This window comes from Lontra canadensis, unplaced genomic scaffold (assembly GCF_010015895.1).
Source record: "Lontra canadensis isolate GAN:19392208 unplaced genomic scaffold, GSC_riverotter_1.0 scaffold180, whole genome shotgun sequence".
Lineage (NCBI taxonomy): Eukaryota > Metazoa > Chordata > Mammalia > Carnivora > Mustelidae > Lontra > Lontra canadensis.
Window position 1 is genome coordinate 1,751,862 of NW_022631174.1, and position 22,901 is coordinate 1,774,762.

General features: G+C 48.5%; 1 protein-coding gene and 1 long non-coding RNA gene across 2 annotated transcripts; both read left to right on the top strand.

Annotated features, from left to right (window-relative positions):
- Positions 1-3,129: 3,129 nt before the first annotated feature.
- LOC116860621 lies at positions 3,130-7,703 on the top strand. The gene is made up of 2 exons (XR_004381329.1): positions 3,130-3,232; positions 5,286-7,703. It is a non-coding gene; the product is annotated as an uncharacterized LOC116860621 (long non-coding RNA).
- A 1,386-nt stretch (positions 7,704-9,089) lies between these two features.
- TLCD2 (TLC domain containing 2) lies at positions 9,090-11,369 on the top strand. The gene is made up of 4 exons (XM_032846719.1): positions 9,090-9,361; positions 9,571-9,653; positions 9,873-9,955; positions 10,519-11,369. The coding sequence occupies exons 1-4, from the start codon at positions 9,186-9,188 to the stop codon at positions 10,969-10,971; spliced, it is 795 nt and encodes a 264-aa protein (XP_032702610.1). The 5' UTR covers positions 9,090-9,185; the 3' UTR covers positions 10,972-11,369.
- Positions 11,370-22,901: the final 11,532 nt, after the last annotated feature.

Consider the following 22,901-nt stretch of genomic DNA (forward strand, 5'->3'; position numbering starts at 1 on the left):
AATCTGAATTTTTAAGAAGCACCCCAGTTCATTCTAATGCAGGTCGTCTGCAGGCCACATCTCAATGTAATGATCTGTAACAGCTCAATTGTAAAACTGTAACAGCTCCCTGGAATCCCAACCCAAGCACCCTTGGGCTTTGGGGAATCTGGGACCAAATTAGCTACTCCCTTTTGCCAACTTCAATATTGAGTTTCCTGGAGGTCATGGCTTGGATAGTTGGGGAGGGAAGCTGCAGCTGCCCAGGCAGTTAGCCCATGCTGAGTGAGGTTAGTTCTTGCTGATCTGGCAGGGAGAAAAGTGAAGGAAGCTAACATTTAGTGCAGCAACTGTGGGCCAGATACTGTGCTAGGTGTTTTCAAATAAAATCCTTTTTAATCCCTACAATAAACCGTGAATTTATTATTCACTCTCTTGCCGATGAGGAAATTGAGGTGCAGAGATGTTAAATATCTTCATCAAGTTCAGAGCTGGTAAGGGCTGGAATTAGAATGAATTGTCTAATTCAGTAATTCTCAACTGGGGGAGATTGAGGCCACCAGGGGATATCTGGTAATGTCCAGAGACACCTGTGGTTGTCCGAACTGCAGGGTAGGGGTGTTGCTAATTTCATCTAGTGGGTCAGGGATGCTGCTAAGTATGCTACAAATGACAGTCCCCACAACAAGAAATTATCTAGCCCAAAATGTCAATAGTGCTGAGGTGGAGAAAACCTGGACTGAAAGCATTTTCTTTTGCCCTATGGGGTGGGAGGGTGAGGGGAGAGAGAGTTAGTAGAACAAAGTGGAGATGGGCCTACCTCAAAGGCCTTGGGAAGGAAGAGAACGGGACTTCCAAGATAAGGATAGTGGATAATGGGGGCAGCTGGTGAGGTTTCTCATTCTTCCAAGCTTGGCCAAGGCCCTGCTCAGTTTCTCCCAGCCTTGCCAAGTCAGTCCTAGGACTTCACACTAAGTTTGTCCTGGAATAACCCTGACTCCTAGCTCAGGGCTGAGGTAAAATATTCACCTGGGCCTTCTTGGAGGACTTCCCAAAGCCCCTAGTTCCTAGAATCGATGCCTTCCACCTGCAGCCCACATTAGCACCCTTGCTGTGGAGGGTGAGAGTGTAAATAAAACAAGGGTCAGGTAGCACCTAGGTTAGAAGTGGACTGAATAGGCAAAGTCAATAGAGTCCCCTTAGGGGGTCCCTGTCTGGGAAGGAACAGGGCAACTTGAGTAGGGAGTAGGGGCACATGGCCTGGGGAGCAGGGTTCTGACCCCAGGAGGCTTGCTTTCCACAGCCATTCCTCTCCTCTAGGTTTGGTTTGCTGCTTCACTGGACCTTCCCCAACACCCATTCCTGGGGCACCCACACATCCAGCCAGCCACCATTCTGGGCTTCCCTTATACTGGCCTCCTTCTAGACCTGGGAAGGCGGGTCTGAGCTGACTGTGCAAACAGGAAATACTTCTCGTTCCAAGCTCAGAACCTCTGAAGCACTAACCTGCAGACGGTGGGGGTGGGGACGTTGGGAGGGAGGGAGACGGTCTTGGAGTGAAAGAGTAAAGAACATACAAGCAGGTCCCCCATATTTGGAGTTCCATCTCCTTTCTTCCCTCAGGACCAGAGAGGGTTGGGGCGGAGGCGCGGGGGTGGGTGGGGGGATAAGAGGATGGAGGAGGATGTGGTAACAGCTGATTCGTCCCCTGAGGTCACACTTTCCAACAATCAGCTGTTACTGGGGTGGAAGGCAGGAAGTTTCCTTAAAGGCACACTGTTCTGAACGCAGAGTCAAGAATTCTGGAGCTCCTAGGAACCACAGCAATTACTTGGTGGAGCCGGTGTTTAGTACAGAGAAACTATCTCACACCCGAGATTCATCCTTGGGCTCAGTTACCCTCACACTCAATTTGGAGGCTATGGAAAAGTCATGGATTCTTGTCGACACGTTCGTCTTTGGAGGCGGGGGCGGGGCGGGGGGGTGGGGAAGCGGGTGGGTGATAAATTGCCGCGAGTCCCCGACTTGCCCCTTTAAATAAGCGGTTCAGCAGCTTTTGCCAAGTCATTGGGTTCCTCTTGGTTTTGCCCATTCCCCGCCCCCGCCTCAGCTCTGATTGGCCCCTGGGGAAGGGCCAGACTCCTCATTGGTCTCTACCTTTGAAATCCCTTCTAAGTAGGTCTGAGTCAGTGAAAGGCTTCTCGAGGGCGGGACAGAATGGGGTATTAGGCGGAGGATGGGGTTGCTTACCAGTTGATACTTTGGCACGACCCATCCCCTAGTTTCCGACCACAAGTCTTGCTTCTACCCTCAGGTGAAGACTGTACTATGAATCTTTTGTTAGGAGTCTGCTGCTTGAGAGGCTCTGACTACGATTGGGATGAGACATACTCTGCAAGAAAAGTCTCCTGGTTAGTAAGAGCCCGCCACAAGGGGAGGACTAGCTCTTTCCAGTGAAAGCTAGCACTAGGCGAGGTGGGCAGTTTTCCTTCCCCAAAAGCCCTCAGGAGTCCTCATGCAATGGAAGAGCCTGCTAAGCGGAGGCTGATTTCCATCTTCAGTTCTACCCACTCCTGCTGCTTTGCCTGCTCCATCTTTCCCTAGGGAGCTATCGCCTCATGCGCAGAAGTCAGCGAATCCGTTTTGGGGTAGTCTAAAAGAAACACTCACGGCTCCCCAGAGGGGTGGCTGTAGCCCTTTAAGGACTTCGCCGGGATGGATTCAGAAATGAGTTTAAAAATGCCAACTCACAGAGCGCGCTGGATTGTGGGAACGAGGTGTCAGACGAGAACTACATTGACCAGTGTGCACCGCAAACACACATGCCTTTACTTCCTTCTGCTCTTTAGGACTCTGGTTTGACGTAGCGCTCCTCAAAGCTAGCGGCCTTAGGCGGAGGCCTCAGCCACACCCTTTCATGTATTGGCGAGCTCCTGAGTTGGTGGGCGTGGTCTATCGCAGCTCCACCAGGCGAAGGGGTGGCCTCCTTGCCAATCAGAGCTAAGACGCCGGGAGAGGCGGGACCTGGACGCAGTGCTGGCGCCCCCGAGTGGGTGTGGTCACGCTGCCCAGCAGTGGGCGGTGATTGGCCCTGGGCGGTGCAATCGCAGCTTGTGCGTCACGACGCCGCCAGCTGATCGGAGACTGGAGCCGGTGTGTGCTGGGCGCAGGGAAGACACAGCGCCGCGGGCCGTGGGGAACGGACGCACTGATTTGCTCCCTTACCCTCAGCAACCCCCCCACCCAGCACCAGGTGGGTGTGACCTGGGGTCCCGGCCGCACTGGAGGGAACCATGCTAACGGGGTAATAGGGGAAAGTAGGGTCCTGGTGGCCACACCCTGCCCTTCCGGGGGAGGGGTGAGGGGGCGGCGGGGGCAGGGAAGCTCTGGGGGTGAGGGGTCCTGGACTGGCTGGAGTAGTTTGGCAGGAGGCTTAAAGAAAGAGTCCGGGACGACAGTCGTGGCGGAGGGTTTTGCAGAGTGGCTAAAAAGAAGACGAGGGGCTAGGGGGCTGGGGGCAGCTAACCTCGGCGCCCCCTGGTCAGAGGATATGAGAACTGGCCTCCCAGCTTGGGGAGGGTTTGGACCTGGGGGGTAGCGGAGAGGTAGTTTTCCTCTGCAGGCAGTCAGTTGGTCAGGGCCAATTGAGCGCCCTGGCAGGGAAGGGGTCTCTGGGCGGGCCGGCCCCTCCTCTCGTTCCCTCCAGGGGATGTTATGTAAGGGGGGAGGGGAGAGGAGTAGGGGGCGGCGGTGCGGGGGCCTTATGCAACCCAAAGGTTAGGGTTTCACCGCGGTTGGTGGGGGAAGCGGGCTGGAGGAGGACCTGGAAACTCTAACCCCCCCCCCCTCCCCAGCCTAACTGGCCGTCTTGGGCCCAGAGAAGGTCACCTCTGCACCTCCCCCCAGCATGTCCGGTTGTGGGGCCCCTAGCCCAGGCCTGGCCCTGACCGCCTGGGAAGCCGGCTGGCTGGGTGGGGCGCCTGGGTTAGTCATCACTGGGCTCCCTCTCTCCCCACCTCTCGGCCAACTCTTGGCCCCTCCCTATGGCCTCTCGCTAGGCTATCGCCCCCACCTCCCTCCGGCCCTAGTTCTCCAACTCCTTTGGCCTGTCATCTTGGCTGTCAGACTGGGCTAGGGATTGTCAGGGTGCCAAAGGGTTGATGGAGCAGCTGGTCAGAGGGTCAGTGACCTGGGCCCACCCCACCCTGCAGCCAAGGGCACCTGCTTGGCACAGACTCTAAGCAGCCCTTGAGTCCTATGGGCTGAACAGAGCTGGCTCAGACAGAGGAGAGTGGGAAGGAGTTGGACTGGTCACCTGGGGGAAGGAAGATACCACAAAGTTCATGCCTCCCCAAGAGGGTTTTTGTAATTTGAAAACCTCCCACCCCCCACTCTAATCTTTCTTACCCTCTGAGTATAGAAGTCTCAAGGCAAGACTGCCTTGGCTCCTGACACTGGCATGGGCCATGCCCTTGGACTGAGTGTCAGCACAGACCCGGCCTCCCCAGCTCTAGGCCCTCAAGCCTGCCACGCCCCCAGCCCCCTCCCTGGGCCATGCTGCAGGGCCCGGCTTTTCCTGCTGATTCATGCGTTGGAACTGTGGGGGCGGGGCTTGGAACTTGGAACAAAGTTCAGACATGGAGGGGCCGGCAGACAGCCTGGAATTCATACCAGATGTACCCGGAATGCGCAAGCGGAATGCCTGGCATTTAAGAGTCTTGGGGAAGCTGCCCATCCACCCTACCCATACCTCCCTCCCCTCCAGCCTTTGGTCCCCTGTCCTCTCCTCGCAGTCCCTGGAGCCTCTGCTGACCTTCCAAACTCTGGACCTCCCTTCCTCACTCTTCCCCAGATGTGGGCCCCCAGAACTCTTCCAGCTGAACTCCCTGGGAACAAGTCAGTTGGGCTGATCACTGAACTGACATTTCTGGACCTAAGGTCCAACTTCTCACCTAGTACCTGGGCAACCGGTGCAATGTGTCCCGGGTTTTAAGTCCAGCCCTCTCTGAATGCTGAAGAGGCTGGGCCCTCCATGAATAGATGGGGCAAGGAGGGGTGAGAGCAGACCTGGGTCTCTACAGCCTTTGGTTCTGCAAAGAGGCACAAGGAAGTATGTTTAGAACTGCCTCTTGCTTCTTACTGAAGTAAGATATATACCGCTCCTGCAGGCCCAGGTCAGAGCCAAGAACACTTTGTTACAAGGTTGAGCATCTGTTGGAGCTGGACTTTTGTTCGCCAGTGGGACAGTGTCCCTGTGACATGGCCCTGTTCAGATCCTTCCCATTTTGTCTTCCTTTTCCTTTTAGGAGCCTGTCCCTCCCACATCCTCACTTGGCTGAGCCGCAGTAGTTCTTCAGTGGCAAGCTTTATGTCCTGACCCAGCTAAAGCTGCCAGTTGAAGAACTGTTGCCCTCTGCCACTGGCTTCAAGGAGGAGGAGGAAGAAGAGAAGGAGCTGCTTTCCCCTTCATCTGGAAGGTGACAGAGCTGGGGCTGGGAAGGTCCGAACAGTGGGAGTGATGATACCTTTTGGGAGAGGGAACCTGGTCAGTTAGAGAGCCTTCAGCCAGACTGGCCCAGCAAGAGACAACAATTTTAGATTAGAGACCCTGGTTGGTTTGGGGAATAGATGGCTGTGACCAAGCAAGGTTAGTTGGTCTACACTGCTGTGACAAGAGGAAGATAACAGGAGCAAAGAAAATTGCCTACCCCTTTACCCAGATGTCTTTCTTGGCCCTCCTTCCTTGTTTCCCTTTCTTTCCTACTGCCTTTCCAGGTGAGGTCCAAAGTAAATTTCTTCAGGGAAGAGGTCATACTGAAACTCCCATGTGAGTAGTCATCCCCATGCTCTTACCTTTCCGTCTATTTCCTTAGACTGGCCCAGACTCTAGATTTGGTGATAATCACCTATATGTGGGACTTGTTAGACCTCTTGTCTCGGCTTCTCCACCTGTGAGATGGGGAATCACACAATTGAGTGTGCAGGAGGGAATCAGAAGCCTACTTCTGTGAACTGCTCAGAGCCTGGGCTCTTCTCTCCCTGTGGGTGGGAACAGAACAGCTTTCCACATAAGCTATTGCCCCTCCCCCCTTCCCTGAACACCATGACCCAAGGAGGGTGGGGGAGAGGATTAGAAAGGGGGTGTAGGGTTATACCAGTGCAGGGGACCAGGAGGAGCTCATTCTTTCCATTGACATCCCACCATGCAAAGGTGGCCCCAGGCTTCCTCTGCCACCCAAAACAGGACTGCAGCCCCTGATAGGGTTCCAACTGCTGTTCTGTTTCTTCCTCACTTTACCTTCCAGGATAGTTTGTGAGACTGCTCAGGCTTGTGCAGGCAGGAAATTCCCTCCAACAACCAGGAGAGGTGAACTGTGGGATGTGATGCCCTTTGGAACATCAAGCAGTATAAGCCTACCACCCTCACCCCAGCTCCTGATGCAGTCTAACTCTTGGGGCTCAGTTCCGGCGTGGTTCAACCATGGCCCAGATGCCCTACCTGAAGGTGGCCAAATTCAGCGGCTAGAGGGAGCTGTCCTGTCATGGGGCAGGAGGTGTGGAGATAGCAGGGTCCTAGTCTCCATTAATGAGAAACAGATTTAGGGGAGAGTAGATCATCGAATCCACCCTCCTGCAGCCTAAGCTGCAGGAGGTGTATGTGGGACTGCAGTGGCGGGTGTGGGTAGACTGAGTCAATTCAGAGTCTGCAACAAAGATTGCTCTGTCCCTGGACATTGCTTCCATCCTTTCTTCCCCTCCCCGCCTCACTGGCCACAGTGTCTCTGTCCAGCCCTGGTTCTAGGGCTCTGCCATCCTTACCCATCCTGACCCATCGTGAAGTAAAGATGAGGAAGAACAGCCTGGGAACACAGAGGTAGGCAGAAGACCAGTGAAGGACCAGGCCTAGAGAGCACAGGGCCCTGTCTGGGCACCCCTCAGAGGGGACCCATAAAGGGCAGAAACACCCTAGGAGGAGGAAGGACAGCCAGCCTCCTTCAAGGATAAGCTCCCAGCCATCTGCCTCATTCACTATTTCTCTCCATTGTACTTACTGCCTCCCTCAGAGATAGGAGACTGTATCACAGTGTCCTGTGGCTTCATTCTCCTACTTCTACCTCCTTACCTTTTAATTTTTATATAAAGTGGACTCAAGGAGCAAGAACCAGCTGTGAAAGGACATAAGTAGGAAATTCAGAGAAGAAATTCAAATGGATAAAACCATGAAAAACAATGTGTTTCATTAGTAATTAAAGAAAGACAAATATAGCCGAAAGCATTTTTCCCTCAGCAAACTATATTAAAAAAAAAAAAAAAAGAACCAGCGTTGGCAAAGAAATAAGAAAATAACACTCCCATACATTGCCTGTAGCGGGGGCCAATTGGTACAGCCTTCCTGACCGTTGGTGATAGGTCTCAAATACTCTAAAAGTTTCCATCGCCTTAGACCTAGTAATTGTACATTTGGGAATTTATCCTAAGAAAATAATGAAAGATTTAGTCACAAGATGCTCATCCGAGTATTGCAGTAGAGAAAATGAGAAGCAACTGTCTGATTGGGAATTCATTTCTTTTCTGCTGTAATAAAAATTTGCAATGGGGGATTCCTTAAGTAAATCATTGTATATCCATCCAGATGGTGGAGTACTGCACAGCCATTAAAAGTCATGTAGAAGAACATTTGGAAAGAAAAATGCTCTTTGAATATTAAAAATGTTATAAAAATAGTGTGTATTATGTGATCTCAATTTTGTTTTCTAAAGGTGGATATATTCTTGTATACATAAAACACGAAAAAGACAAAATGTTAATAATAGTGGTTATCTTTGGACAGTGGAACAAAGCCATTGTAATTTTCCTCTTTGGCTTTTCTGTAACTTTATTCTATATTGAGTATGATTTTCATACAATAAATTTTAAAAGAATCAGTGTAATTTTTTTTTAAAAGCTTGGAGAGGTGGGTGGGGAGGAATTAAGGGGTGCCCCTGGCCCTTTGGACATAATGGGATTTTGGTGGAGAAAGAGGGTTGTGAGAATGTGGAGAACTTCATTCTCCAGGAGTAGCTGCAATCTACCCTCTCCACGTGCGGGAAACAGCTCTCTGAATTGCTGGCTCTCAGCCAGCTAAAGAGGTGTGGAGTGGAGTAAGGAAAACAGTGAAAACCTGTCACTCTCCAGGAGATGGAAGATGGGGAAGGGGGGAAGGGTAGATTTTCCTCTCCAGGCTGAAAGGTTTTGGAATCCTATAAGTCTTTGTTATTCTCTGATTCTGCCCCAACCTTGAGGTGACCCTGCGTGACCTCTCCTTGCCACCTCAGATTGGAAGAGAGAATTCCATTCACCTACCAAGCCCTGGGGGGAGGGGTGCTTTTCAAGACTTCGGTGCTGAGTGGTTTCCTTTCGCCTCCCCTTCCTAATAGCAAGTTTACCCTCTAGGGCCCCCAAAAGTGGTTGGGGGGAGGAGTTCCAGTGGGTCGCTTCTCCAAAATGGGAGCTCTTGTTCCGTTCGAACGTACTGTGTAAGGGAACGGGACTGTTGGAATCATCGGGTTGTTAAGATGTGCTAAAGGTCTGGAAACCTCGGGAGGTGGAAAGGGTGGCTCCGAGGAAGTGAGGTGCCCCCACAGCTGAGAAGGGGGTTGGTGCGGAGCAGGGCGGTGGCGATGTTTAAGCATTGGGAGTGGGTGTGCGCTGGCCTCTACCTTAAGGTCGGTGAGGATCCCGTGGGAAGAAGGACCAGCAGGTGAGAGGTTAGCGTGGGGAGAGGAGGTGAAAGACAACGGGGCGGGGCCTGTGGGAATGTCAGGTGAGATTAGCGACCTATTTCTGGAGCTTGGAGGGGTTTGGGACACAGGGCGTTAGGGAAGATCTCTATCGACATGATGAGAGTCCCCCGGAGCTCCCAGGCCAGGCTTGGCAGCCGGGAGCCCCCAACCCTCCATCCCCCGCTAGGGCGGGACGCGATCGGTGGCTGTGGCTCCGGGGCGTGGCCCCACGGCTGCTCCAATCGCCACCTAGCCGAATGATGGGGGCGTGGTCAAGCCCTGGAAAAGTTACAGAGGATTCCAAAGCCGCGGTGGGCTGGGAAGGCCAAAGACCCATCTTGTCCGGAAGCCAGCTCACAGTCCCCGCAGCTGGCTTTGGAGGAGTCCCGGCTGAGAGTGCGGGGATCCAAGGGACTGAACCGGACCTAGCCCGCCCGCCAGGCCATGGCGTCCTGGGGGCTCCTTGTGACCGGCGCCTCCTTCGCGGTCTTCCGGGGGCTGCATTGGACGCTTCAGCTGCTGCCCACGCCAGGATCTGCTGCCCAGGACAGTTGGAAGTGGCGGAACATCTGTGTCTCCCTGGTGCACAGCCTGCTCACGGGGGTCTGCGCGCTGCTTGGGTGCGGGGTATAGAGATTCGGGAGGCACCGAGGTGAGGGTGAGGGGTGGAAAGCTGAGATTGAAAGACCCGGCGGGCACCTTCGAAATCGAACCGGAACCTCGAGAGTCTGACATGGCATGGGGGTGTGAATGGGTGAGTGAGCGTGCACAGAGGGCGAATGGGGTCTGAGTCTGCATGATGCTGACCACGGTCCCCCACCTCCTACAGGTTGTCGCTGTACCCTCAGATGGCTGCTGACCCCATTAACGGCCACCCATCCTGGGCCCTGGTGCTGGTGGCTGTGTCCGTGGGTGAGTCTGCAGGGAAGGCTGGGCCATTTTGTCGGGGAGCAACCTACCAATGATAATTTCAGGTCCCCTTTCCCCCTTTCCATAGAGGTCAAATATTTCTGGCAACTTTGCTGAAGGAAACGAAAGACCTGGCAAAAGGAGGGGGTGAAGATTTCTCTCCAGGAGATACAACTACTTAGGGAACCCTAACGCCCCTCCCCCCTCATGCCACGCCCACAGGTTATTTCTTGGCGGATGGAGTTGATATGCTGTTGAATCAGACCTTGGGCCAGGCCTGGGAACTTCTCTGTCATCATTCAGTGGTGAGACTTAGGGAAAGGAGACACAGGAAGGGTGGTATGCTCAGTCTGGGGTCCCCCGTTTCTCTTCAGGTTTCTGTCCAATGACTTCTTAGAGTCTCTGACCGTTGTTGGTGCTTGATCTCCCCAACTTTGGGCTGGTCTGCAGGGGAGAGGTTTGAGTTCTAGCCTCAGCTGGAGTCTGAGCACTGCCTAAGTAGCTTCTATTCCCTCTAGTGTCCCATCTGATTGCAGAAATGTTGCGTCTGGAGCTTTTCTGACAAAGGGGAGTCCCAGTATAGGAAGAGGGCATGGGGCATGAAAGCTCAGGATTGGAAGTTGTGGGGGGGGTGGTTACTGCTGCTGCCCCAGGGGAGATAGCCTCAGGGCCAAGGCTGCTTCGATTCTATGGAAGGGTTATTTTAAGGCCATTCAGGCCCCAACATAAGGGCAACTATAAAGGGCAGGTTCTTGATAGGGTGCCACAAAATCCTTGTGAGCCCCTGTCTTAATAAGGCCTGGTTTGTTGGTACGTGGTGGGCAAAAGATCATGGAAGGTCCTCTGACCTCTGACCCCTGTTCCCCAGGTTGTGAGCTGCCTCAGCACTGCCATTCTGTCCAACCAGTACGTGGGCCTCTGTGTGGTGTCTCTGCTCCTGGAGCTGAACTCTGTCTGCCTGCACCTACGGAAACTGCTGCTGCTTTCTCACCAGGCCCCATCCCTGGCCTTCAGCGTGGCCAGCTGGGCCACCCTGGCCACCCTGGCCCTCTTCCGCCTAGTGCCTCTGGGCTGGATGAGTCTGTGGCTAATCTGGCAGCAACACCAGGTTCCTCCCCCTCTGGTCATCCTTAGTGGAACTGGGCTGGTCACTGTGGGTGCCATAAGCATCACACTGGGCGTACGTATTTTGGTCAATGATGTCCTGTGGGCTCGGCCCCGCCCACCCATCCCAGGGCACAAGGAAACTGGGGGCACAAGGAGGTGTCGTGATGGTGAGCTTGTCGCCAGGGACGATGCCACTCTCCTCCTGAAAGACTAGAAAGAGGCCTCAGGCTCCTCTTCTGCCAGGCCTGGGGCAGGTAGGGCCAGGATGGGGAGATCGTGGTCTACAGTGTCCAGTCCATTGTGGGGTAAGGACTGGGCTGAATTTTCAGTATCTCAGTCCCTCTTCCAAGTAACTCACACCCCTCCCCCATTCCTAGGATCTGAGAAGAAATGCTGATGTTCTTGGATGAGTGGGAAACTGGGCTATTGTTCAGTGAATTCCATCATCAGATGACTGCTTCTTCTAGCAAACTTCTGGAGGTACAGCCAGTGCTGCCAATAAGGGGAAGAAGGAGGCATGAAGCTAAGTGAAACTGCCAATGACATCCTCCGCTTTTAGCACAGGAACAGGTGAAGGAAGGCGAGGTCTTTTTTTTTTTTTTTTTTTTTTTAAGAATTTTATTTATTTACTTGGCACAGAGAGAGAGAGCACAAGCAGGGGGAGTGGTAGGCAGAGGGAGAGCAGCCCAACAGGGGGCCCAATCCCTGGATCACAACCCCAGCTGAAGGCAGACGCTGAACCAACTGAGCCACCCAGGCGCCCCCAAAGGTGAGGTCTTATTAGGACCAGAGAGATCTGATGTGGAGGGGGTGGGTTCAGAGGGAAGAGAGACCTCACCTGTGACCAAATTCCAGGCGGCAGAGGAGGCCACAACAGGTGCTATCTGTAGCCAGTAGGGATGGACATACTAGTGGCCAAGAAACAGAAGAACTGATCCACTACAGTCGCTGCTGATACTTCTGGTTCTTGAAGTCACACTACCGTGTTTGTACTTAACGCGAGTCCTACTGCCTTTTAAATTTTTAAAAAGCCCAGCATCTGCCTTTTAAATTTTCTTACTATCTTCTGACCTCTTCAAAGAAAATGCAGCTTCTTAAGGGAATGAGCATGGGACTAGGTCTGTCTTCTTACGAAAGTACTGAAGTCCAGAGCCATTGCAGGGACTCAAACACCCATTCTGGGTGCCAAGTGTAGCGTTTTCCAAGGCCCAGGCCTTCATGGAAGAATGAAGACAGGCAGAAGTGGACGAAGGGAGGCTTTCACTTGGCTGCAGAGGGATTAAGGAATATCTAACTCTCTTCTAGGATTCATTTGCAAGCTCTCGCTCTCTTTTCTCCACTGCCATTTGTTTTTTTTTTTTTATTTTTTTTTTAAGAGGGGGATGAGAGAATCTTAAGCACGCTCCATTTCACAAACCTAAGAGTCGGCTTCTTAACTGACTGAGCCACCCTGATGCCCCTAGGGTAATTTATTACCACCCAGTTCTTATTCTCTTATCTCACTTAAGAGACAGGGAAAAAAATTTTTTTTAATTAAATTTAATTTTTTTTAAGATTTTATTTTTATTTATTTGACAGAGACATAGTAAGAGAGGGAGCACAAACTGGGGGAGTGGAAGAGTGAGAAGCAGGCTTCCCGCTGAGCAGGGAGCCTGATGCGGGGCTCAACCCCAGGACCCTGGGATCATGACCTGAGCTGAAGGCAGATGCTTAATAAGTGAGCCACCAGGCACCCCTTTAATTTTATTTTTAAGTAAGCTCCACAGCCAATGCCAGGCTGGATCTCACTACCCTGAGATCATGACGTGAGCCAAAATCAAGAGTCTGACGCTTAACTGACTGAGTCACCCAGGTGCCCCTCTCCCCTACCACTTCTGCTGTCTGTCTGTCTTTCTTCTTTTCTTTATTTTTTTTTTCTTTTAAAGATTTTATTTATTCACTTGACAGAGATCGCAAGCAGGCAGAGAGAGAGGAAGGGAAGCAGGCTCCCCGCCGAGCAGAGAGCCCGATACAGGGCCTGATCCCAGGACCCCGGGACCATGACCCGAGCTGAAGGCAGAGGCCTCAACCCACTGAGCCACCCAGGCGCCCCTCTTTCTTTCTTTTTAACTGTGGCGCAAAATCTTTCCTTTCTTCAGGCAGAACAGCCAGTTTATAGGAAGTGTAAAGAAGATTCAGATTGCTATTCTACTAAACAACAGATAGAAAGAGATAACCCTTAATTGTCCACAGAAAAGATACATGAGCAAAAGCAAGAGACAGGAAGATGAAAACAAAAAATCCTGGCCAAAAGCTGAGCTAGAGAAAGACAAAAGGGATGATAGAAATAGACACACAGGAGTGCCCGGGTGGTTCAGTGAGTTAAAGCCTCTGCCTTTGGCTCAGATCATGATCCCAGGGTCCTGGGATCCAGCCCCGCATCAGGCTCTCTGCTCAGCAGTGAGCCTGCTTCCCTTCCTCTCTCTCTGCCTACTTGTGATCTCTGTCTTTCAAATAAATAAATTTTAAAAAAATCTTTAGAAATAGACACACATAGATTGAGGGACGGATTGAAAGAAAGAGAAGGATCACCTGTATCGAAGAGACAGATGTGAAGAGAGACAGAGGGCAAGACAGGGAATCCTCGGCAGAAATGTTAAGAAAGTGTTGTGGATGCCAACAGGAACCGAAGTCATGGAACTGGTAAAATGGCCATAAACATCAGTATATAGTCTTCAGTATAGAAAAATATAGTATAGAATATATTATATTTATTCTATATAGATTTTTCAATATAGAATAATCAGTACAGAAAAATAGAAAAAAAAAAGCTGACAGGAAGGGACCCCAAGGATACAAGGCACAGATGGTCTAGACAAAGAAACAGAGTGACAAAGAGGAACAACTAGACTCAGGAGAGATGGAGGTAAGAGAGGCATTTAGAAAGATTGGCAGAGCAAGAGAGAGGGGGAAATAGAGATGAGGGGAGTTAGGGGAGCTGAGAAGCAGAAGAACAGAAGGTGGAGGAGGCACTCAAAGGGAAGATTCACTGGCAGAAAAAGAAAGTAGGAAATATGTTGAGTTGGAGACATGCAGAAAGACAAAGGACAAACAGCTACAGTGCAAAACACAAAGACAGCCTGACAGGAACTGATAGGCAGAGACTGGTAGGAAGATGAAGAAAAGTCAGAATTGACATCCCTGATGTCAACTGAGATGGAAGAATGGGCAAAGGGACTGAGAACCACAGAGAGGGAAAGAAGAGTTGGGGGGGGGGGTGTTGACAACTGATTAAATAAACATCCAAAGGAAGAGGACATCTGGCTGGCTCAGTCGATAGAGCATGTGTGATCTCAGGGTTGTGAGTTTGAGCCCCATGTTGGGTGTAGAGATTACATTAAAAAGATAAAATCTTGTCCCCCGCCGTCCCCACCGGCGGGCCGCTGCGCGCGCCCCGCGTGGCGTGGCGTGCCCCGCCGCGCGTCGGGACCGGGGTCGGTGCGGAGAGCCCCTCGTCCCGGGAAATGGGGCGCGGCCGGAAAGGGGGCCGCCCCCTCGCCCGTCACGCAACGCATGTTCGTGGGGAACCTGGTGCTAAACCATTCGTAGACGACCTGCTTCTGGGTCGGGGTTTCGTACGTAGCAGAGCAGCTCCCTCGCTGCGATCTATTGAAAGTCAGCCCTCGACACAAGGGTTTGTAAGAAGAGATTGATAAAGAAACAAAAAATAAAAAACAAAAAGAAGAAAAATTAAAAAAAAAATAAATTAAAAAAATAATAAAAAAAAAAAGATAAAATCTTGGGGCATCTGGGTGGCTCAGTGGGTTAAAGCCTCTGCCTTCAGCTCGGGTCATGATCTCAGGGTCCTGGGATCAAGCCCTGCATCGGGCTCTCTGCCTGCTTCCTCCTCTCTCTCTGCCTACTTGTGATCTCTCTCTCTCTGTCAAATAAATGAAATCTTTAAAAAAAATTACAAAGATAAAATCTAAAAAAAAAAAAAAAGAAGAAGAAGAAACACAACACCAAACAGACAAAAACATCCAAAGGAAGGAACAAGGAAAAGGAGGAAATAGATGAAGAGAAGAAGAAAGAAAGACTAGAGATAGGGAAAAAATAAGGGAGGGATTGTGACAGATGCCCATCAGAGTCATTAAAGCACAAAGAGAAGAATAACAAATAGAGACAGGAGAAATTGCCACAGCCAGAAGCAGATACAGGCAGAAAATAAGAGCAGAGATACTTCATGTAATCACATAAGAGCCAGAGAGGCAAATGTATAAAAGGTGACGTAGAGAAATAGTAGAATTCTATCAAACTGTGTGTGTCCTTCATAGAAGTAGCATCTTCAAAACTCAATCTGCCATCTTCACTGAATGTCTGGATTAACAAAAACATTGTCTTGAGTTTTCAAAGACAAAGCAATGTGTCAAACCCATGGCAGGAATCTGTTCCCTAAGTATGTGTTGAGGTCAGTATTGATTCATTCTAAGCCCTCCATGTTTTCTTTTGCCACTATCATAAATTCATGGTTCCAGTGAGTACCCCTCCAGGTAATAGTTGATAGTATCTATGAGATCTAGCAAGACCTTGACCACTATGGAAATATGGCTGTTTCTGTGGGTTAACTAGTCAACCTTGTACAGGAAGGATGAGATTAGCTACTCATGGGGGGTAGGACATGAAGGAACATCTGAACAATTGGGGATCACACAAATTTTCATCATGGTGACCCAGCGAGACTTCAGGAAGGCAGGATGGCATTATGATTATAACTGATTAAGTAGATTTCTCATCAAGTAGACCAGTTATAGATGGTGTGGACCAGATACAAATGATGGGTCCTTCAGAGGCATGGTCATTTGGGTCCCTAGAAAAGAGAAGCTCAAACATGCAGAGGTTGGCAAATGCTACATTGGGTACAATGAGTTGGGTCACTGTGGCAGTGATCTGTCAGACCTCATCATGGCCTAGTGAGGTGGTCCTCAAGACTGACTCCATGCCACCAAGCTACCGGCTGATGAATTATTTGTCTTCTGGCACAGGGGAGTGGCTTTCTTGGATGGGGGACATTGGTATTATTTGGTCTCAAACCACTATCTTGATCATAAATTAATAAATTGCTATGTAAATAATTGCATCAGGCTTTTGTGATATGTGGTCTCTTTGAGTCACTTCTTCTTGGCTCTAATGGTCCGATTTATAATGAAATACTGGATTGTGGAAGCTTTGCTTGGGAAGGTCTCCTCTTGGCACCAACTTTTTGACCTACAAAGCCCTCAAGTGTTCGAAGATCCTCCACTATGAAAAAGCAAACCCAGTTTATTCAGTAGAATGGGCTTAGAGCAAGCCAATGCATTCAGACGATTTACAGTGATTTTCAATGCCAAGGTTTGAAGTCCAAATTTTCTTTTAGCCAAATTAATCATGAGTTAATAAGAAAATTAATTAAACAGAAATCTCCATAACTGAATTGTCAAGGCTTTATCTTACATAAAATCTGGATTTGTCAGGCTGAAAATGAGCCATCGCTTAGCAGGAAAGTACATAAGGGAAGCTATTCTTTAAAGAACTGCTCTTGAATAGAAATGAAATGTTTGCTTGGGATCACTAACTTAAAGTCACAGCACCCCAAGCTGAACATTTATTGTGCTTCTCCACATGTCAGTTATCTTTTATGCTTAATCTTGCTTAACCCCACTCGATAGAGACTAATCCCATTATATAGATGAGAAAAGTGAGGCTCAGAGAGGTTAGATAATTTGCCCAGGTTTACCCAGCTAGTTAGTGACAGGATCTACATTCTAACCCATTTTTTCCCCATTACATCACCTGCTATTTTTGCCTGCCTAGCACAGTAAGAGATTTTCCTTTGAAAACCACACCTCTCTCACTCTCCTGTCCATGGGCATGTGCCAATCATGCCATCAAAATACCCAACCATGCCAATCAAAACACCATATCCTCTTTTCCTGAAATGAGTTCGACACAGAAGCAGAGTTCTGAGCCTCAGCACCTTGAGCTGCTCGAAATTTTGGCTAAGATACACTAGGTGTGCTAACATTGCTAAGCCAGTAGGATGCAAGAGAGCTTCCCTGAGCATGAAGCCATGACAGAAAGAGGAGGAAGAGATGGAAATTTCTATCATCAGTTGAGCATCTAGATCAAACTCTGCCTGAAGCCAGAACTTCCCTGGAATTTCAGTTACACAAGCCAAAAAACTTTTGATTTGCTTACGTGAGTATGGGTTCAGTTTGTTTCCCCTTGTAACCGTGAGTCTTTGTTAATAACATCACCTTCAAGACTATCCAGTCTTTTTTTTTTTTTAAGATTTTATTTAATGACAGAGAGAGAGCACAAGCAAGGGGAGTGGGGAGAGGGAGAAGCAGGATTCCCACTGAGCAGGGAGCCCAATGTGGGGCTCAATCCCAAGATCCTGGGATCATGACCTGAGCAGAAGGCAGCTGCTTAATGACTGAGCCATCCAGGTGCCCTGAGATTATCCAGTCTTATTATTTCCTTTGGCAGAAAATTGAAACCTAGAAAAGTTAAGTGACTTATCCAAGCACACCCATCTAGTTTGTGGCATGGTCATAATTAGAATCCAGGTCTTTGCTTTGGCTCAGGACTCCTTCTTCTATACTATATTGGCTCTTTCTTTATAAAAAGGCTGAGAAGTGGAGAAACTTCAAAGTGGAAAGATAGGAGCCACCTGACAACTGCAGATCAATCAAGTCAGATAAATTGCCTCTGAAGTGGTATTTCTAAGTCAGGATGCTTCATTTTGAAAGCTAGACACAGTCACCAAGTATTGATTTCAATGCTTTTCAGGAATATAGTAACTGCAGGATAGAGGTCCATTTCAGCTTTCCCTTGCAAAGGAGAGTACCACTGACCTCCATTTTGTGAGCGAATTCTTTCCCTGCCTCTAACCTGGTGGGAAACAAACCTTCACTTGCCACATCTCCTGCAGGAACTGGACACAGTAGCGATTCTCAGACCTAGAGAGCTCTTGCAACTGAAGGAAGGATGTAAACCCAGTGGCCTTTAGGAGTAATAGAATGGGAGTTTCTTTTGTGTTGTGCAATGTGGGGGTCCCTGCAAAGGGCTCCCTGCCAACCGCCCAACCCAAAAACCACTCTGGGGTCGTGTCTGACATTCCAGGGGTAGGAAATAATTTCTTGGGCTTAAGCTTTGTCCTCCTCACTCTGGCCTGCCTGCCTGTGTCTTTGAAAGGACTCCTTTGCCTCCTTGAACTTCACTGGTTGGCTTTGCTAATCCTGGGGGCTGAGAGACTGGCACAGTGTTTGCCCCAGACTGCAGGTCAGGGCATGGCTAGGGGAGGACGGAGAAGCCTGAAGAACTGGAACGCCACAACATCCTGTTGCCACACTGGCCTAGAACAGCACTGCTAGGAGCACCTGGGTGGCTCAGTTGGTGAAGCATCTGCCTTCAGTTCAGGTCTTGATCCCGGGGTCCTGGGATCCAGCCCTGCATCAGGTTTCCTGTGCAGTGGAGATCCTGCTTCTTCTTCTCCCACTGCTGCTCCCCCTGCTTGTGTTCGCTCTCTCTCTGTCAAATAAATAAATAAAATCCTAAAGCAAACAAACAAGTATTTGTAAAGTATTTATACTATTGAGTAAACAGGCCAGATGCCTGGCTACAAGATACCTGGAACCAGGATTTTGTTAAGGTGGGAAATTGGAAAAGGAAGAGTCATCCAGAGGAGGGAAACCAAAGGTAAGAAATGTACAAATGGGTCATCCACAGACTGAGAATGAAAAACCTCTTTTTTTTTTATAAGATTTTATTTATTTATTTATTTGACAAGCAGAGATCACAAGTAGGCAGAGAGGCAGGCAGAAAGAGAGAGGGAAGCAGGCTCCCTGCCGAGCAGAGAGCCTCATGCAGGGCTCGATCCCAGGACCCTGAGATCATGACCTGAGCCCAAGGCAGACTTTAACCCACTGAGGCATTCAGGTGCCCCGAACAACCTCATTGATGGGATTGTTGCATTCTGACATCCAATGACTCATCCAGAAGCTAACTCAGGTACTTTCTTCCCAGACCTGCAGCCTTTCAGCATTTTCCTGGTCTGTGCATGGCACTGCCATCAGCTCACTGTGTGAGTCAGGGATTTAAGAATCCTTATCAAGCGTTTCATCCCACCTCCTATCCCATATTCACATATCTGATTAATTAATCCCCCAGTCTGTTATAGATTCTACATCCATTCATTCCTTTCTATCTCTGCTTTCCCACCCTGGTCAAAGTCACTGTCATCTTTAGCCTGGGTGACATCATGATGAGACTGTAATATTCTCCATGTAGCAGCCACTCTGTGATTGTTAAAAGGCATATCTGATCATATCATTCCCCTGCTTGATACCAACCAGATGCTTCTTTCTAAGATAAAAGCATGTCTCAGGATATGACCTGTAGTGTTCTGCATGATCTCCCCTTATTTACTCTCCAGACTCGTGGTACTGTGTGCTTCACTGTTTCACTCTCTCTTTCTCAGGACCTTGCACAGGCAACGGCCAATGCCTGGTAGTTTTCCCATTACCCACTGCTCCCATTTTTTTGGCTCCCCTCCCCCTAACCCACACCCTGCATCTTATACACTCTCACTTTTCTTTTATTTTTTCTTAGCTTTTTTTTTTGTATTCTCTCTTTTCAGTGGTCATTTCTTTTTTTAAAAGATTTTATATATTTATTTGACAGAGAGAGACACAGTGAGAGAGGGAATACAAGTAGGGGGAGTGGGAGAGGGAGAAGCAGGCTCCCCGCAGAGCGGGGAGCCTGATGAGGTGCTCCATCCCAGGACCCTGGAATCATGACCTGAGCTGAAGGCAGACACTTAACGACTGAGCCACCCAGGCACTCCTCTTTTTTTTTTTTTTAAGATTTTTTATTTATTTGAGAGAGGGAGAGGGCAAGAGTAGTGTGGGAGGAGGAGCAGAGGGAGAGGGACAAGCAGACTCCACACTGAGCACAGAGCCCAACACGGAGCTCTATCTTACCACCCTGAGATTATTAATGACTCGAGAGGAAACCAAGAGTCAGATGCTTAACCAACTGAGCCACCCAGGTACCTTTCAGTGTTCATTCCCAATATGTCTTTTCCCAAAGAAACGCCTATGACTCTCCCTCTATAATTAGGTCAAATCTCTCTGTACTTTTCACTGGAAGTACTTATTGCAAGTTTAATTAAAGAGCCAATTATGCGCATTTCAGGAAAGCCTCTAATATGGTATATGTAGTAAAAGAAAAACGGAAAAACACTCAGAAAACAGAGACTATGCATGGAGAATAAAACTTCAGAAAAGTTCTTACTGTTTTCCTCAGAGAGACCAGAGAATATATTGTAACCATGAAATAAGAACTAGCAAAAAAAAAAAAAAAAAAAAAGAAAAGAAAAAGAAAAAAAAGGCATTCAGAGAAAACCAAAAAGAGTACTTTGAAATGAAATGTAATACTGAATATGAAAAATTCATGGGAGAGTTGGAAGAGAAAGTTGAACAAATCTCCCAGAATTAGGAGAGAAAATATGAGACAATCATGGGACCAGTCCAGGAGACCCAACATCAGAATAATGGGAAGAGGTGCCTGGCTGGCTCACTCAATAGAGCATGCTGCTTTTGATCTCAGGGTTGTGCGTTCAAGCCTCATGTTGGGGATAGAGTTTACTTTAAAAAATAATAATGGTAGGGGCCCCTGGGTGGCTCAGTCTGTTAAGCGTCTGCCTTCCGCTCAGGTCATGATCCCAGGGTCCTGGGATCAAGCCCCTCATTGGGCTCCCTGCTCGCAGGGAGTCTGGGGAATCTGCTTTTCTCAAATAAATAAATAAAATCTTTTTTTTTTTTATAAATAAAATCTTTTTTAAAAAATAAAAAATAATAATGGGAGTCCCAGAAAGAGAGAACAGAGGGGGAAAAAAGGGAAAGAAAATCATTAGTGAAGTAATGAAATACACCTCCTCAAAACCAAAGAACATTGGGCTGCCTGGGTGGCTCAGTGGGTTAAGCCTCTGCCTTCTGCTCAGATCACGATCTCGGGGTCCTGGGATCGAGTCCCACATCAGGCTCTCTGCTGGGCAGGGAGCCTGCTTCCTCCTCTCTCTCTCTCTCTACTTGTGATCTCTCTCGGTCAAATAAATAAAATCTTAAAAAACAACAACAACAACAACAAAGAAAAACAACAAAAAAACCCCAAAGAACATGAGTTGCAGTTACTACATATTGAGGGGTCTGTGGAATGCCCAGACCAGTTAAAGAAAATAGATTTACATCAAGCAACATCATAGGTAAATATCAGGACATTGAGATTAATGTTCTAGAGGAGAGGGAAAGTTACATACAAACACCAGGAATAAATATGACTTTGGACTTTTAACAGCATCCTGGAAGCTGAAAGGTAATGGAGTGATGTCACCAAAAATTTGAAGGGAAATTATTTCAAACTAGCATTTCATACCCAGCCAAATTACCAATCAAGTGTGAGCATTGTTCCCACAAATTTATTTTCCATGCACCCTTCTCAGAAATCTACTAGAAGATACACTCCACCAAAAAAGGGGGTAGGGAGTTAAAGAAGAAAGAGGAGTACACAGATGGAAAAAACTGGGGAATCAAGATAAAAGGGAAGAAAGGACTTTCCAGGATGATGTTGAATGGGGATCCTAGGAAGAGTACACAATAAACAAGCAGAGAGGGAAGCTGGTATCTACAGAGGGTCATAAAGCTCTGGAAGTTTCCTTTTTGGGAAAGGCAAAACTGACCGGCTGCCTTATATGTCTGAATATTTGAGAAAAGATGTAAAAACTAATGAGGAGCCAGGGGAGTAATTGCCAAAGGATCTATAGAAAACTGAGCAGATGCATCTGTTAACTATAGACAAAATGAACAGTTGCTTAGGAAAGGAAATCTAATCGTAGTTTACTACATGAATGAGCTACAAATCTGTGCGTACTATTTGTATAAATAGGCATAATATAGATTTTTTAAAATATGGTTTTGTTTTTTGGTTTGTTTGTTTTTTTTTTTTTTTTACATTAAAACCTCATATGGGGTGCCTGGGTGGCTCAGTGAGTTAAAGCCTCTGCCTTCGGCTCAGGTCATGATCCCAGGGTCCTGGGATGGAGCCCCTCATCTGGCTCTCTGCTCTGTGGGGAGCCTGCTTCCTCCTCTCTCTCTCTGCCTGCCTCTCTGCCTACTTGTGATCTCTGTCTGTCAAGGAAATAAATAAAATCTTAAAAAAAAACCCTCATATAAATTACTGATGATAGACACACAAATGGCAGGTGGAGGTGAGTTCGCTAAACAGGGGGACAGGAGAGGCAATGACTTAGGGGGAAGGTTCAGGTAAGTTGCAGATTCACCCCTATAGCCTGGATCCTTAGCAAGAAGGAAATGTCTGCCCAGGAGGTGGGTCTTGGCACAGCCCTCTGTACCCAAGAAGTCGGGAAATAAATGAGTATCTCAGAGGCTGGGCACCCAACATTGCTGTGTCCTCCCACAGGGAGTGTGGAGAGGACCTGGGGTTGTGGCTTCTAGAGCCAGATTGCTTGGATTACAATCCCAGACCTGCCACTTATTAGCTATGTGGATTTGGGCAAATTATTAGATTTTTCTGCCACCCAGTATCCTCCTCAGTGCAATGGAATGACAGTAATAGGATTATCATAGGAATTAAATTAACATGTGCAAAGTGCTTAGAAAAGTGCCTAACACAGAGTATAAGGGCTAGCTATTGTTATTGCATGCACAATTACATAAAATTGCGTATAAATGTTGCCAAAATTATAAACTAACCAGATGGGGAGAATGGGGTAGTGGGAAGGATATTCATATATTTCGGAGGCAAGGGGGAGAGCTGGATCTCCATTTTCTATGGTGGGAAGTAAGTAAATCTCTGAAAGCAAAAGGTCAACCATAGCAATACAGGGGGCCCTGGCTGGCTAAATTGATAGAGCACGTGACTTTTAATCTCAGGGTCCTGAGTTCAAGCTCTGTGTTGGGTGTCGAGCCTACTTAAAAAAAAAAAAAAGTAGCATTACACTCTTAGTTGGAGATATGAAAATAAACGCTACAATGATCAGCTAAAATTGGTGAAAGTAGTTTTCTTTGGAGAGGGAGAAATCGGAGGAGGGAACATTAGGCAGCTGTT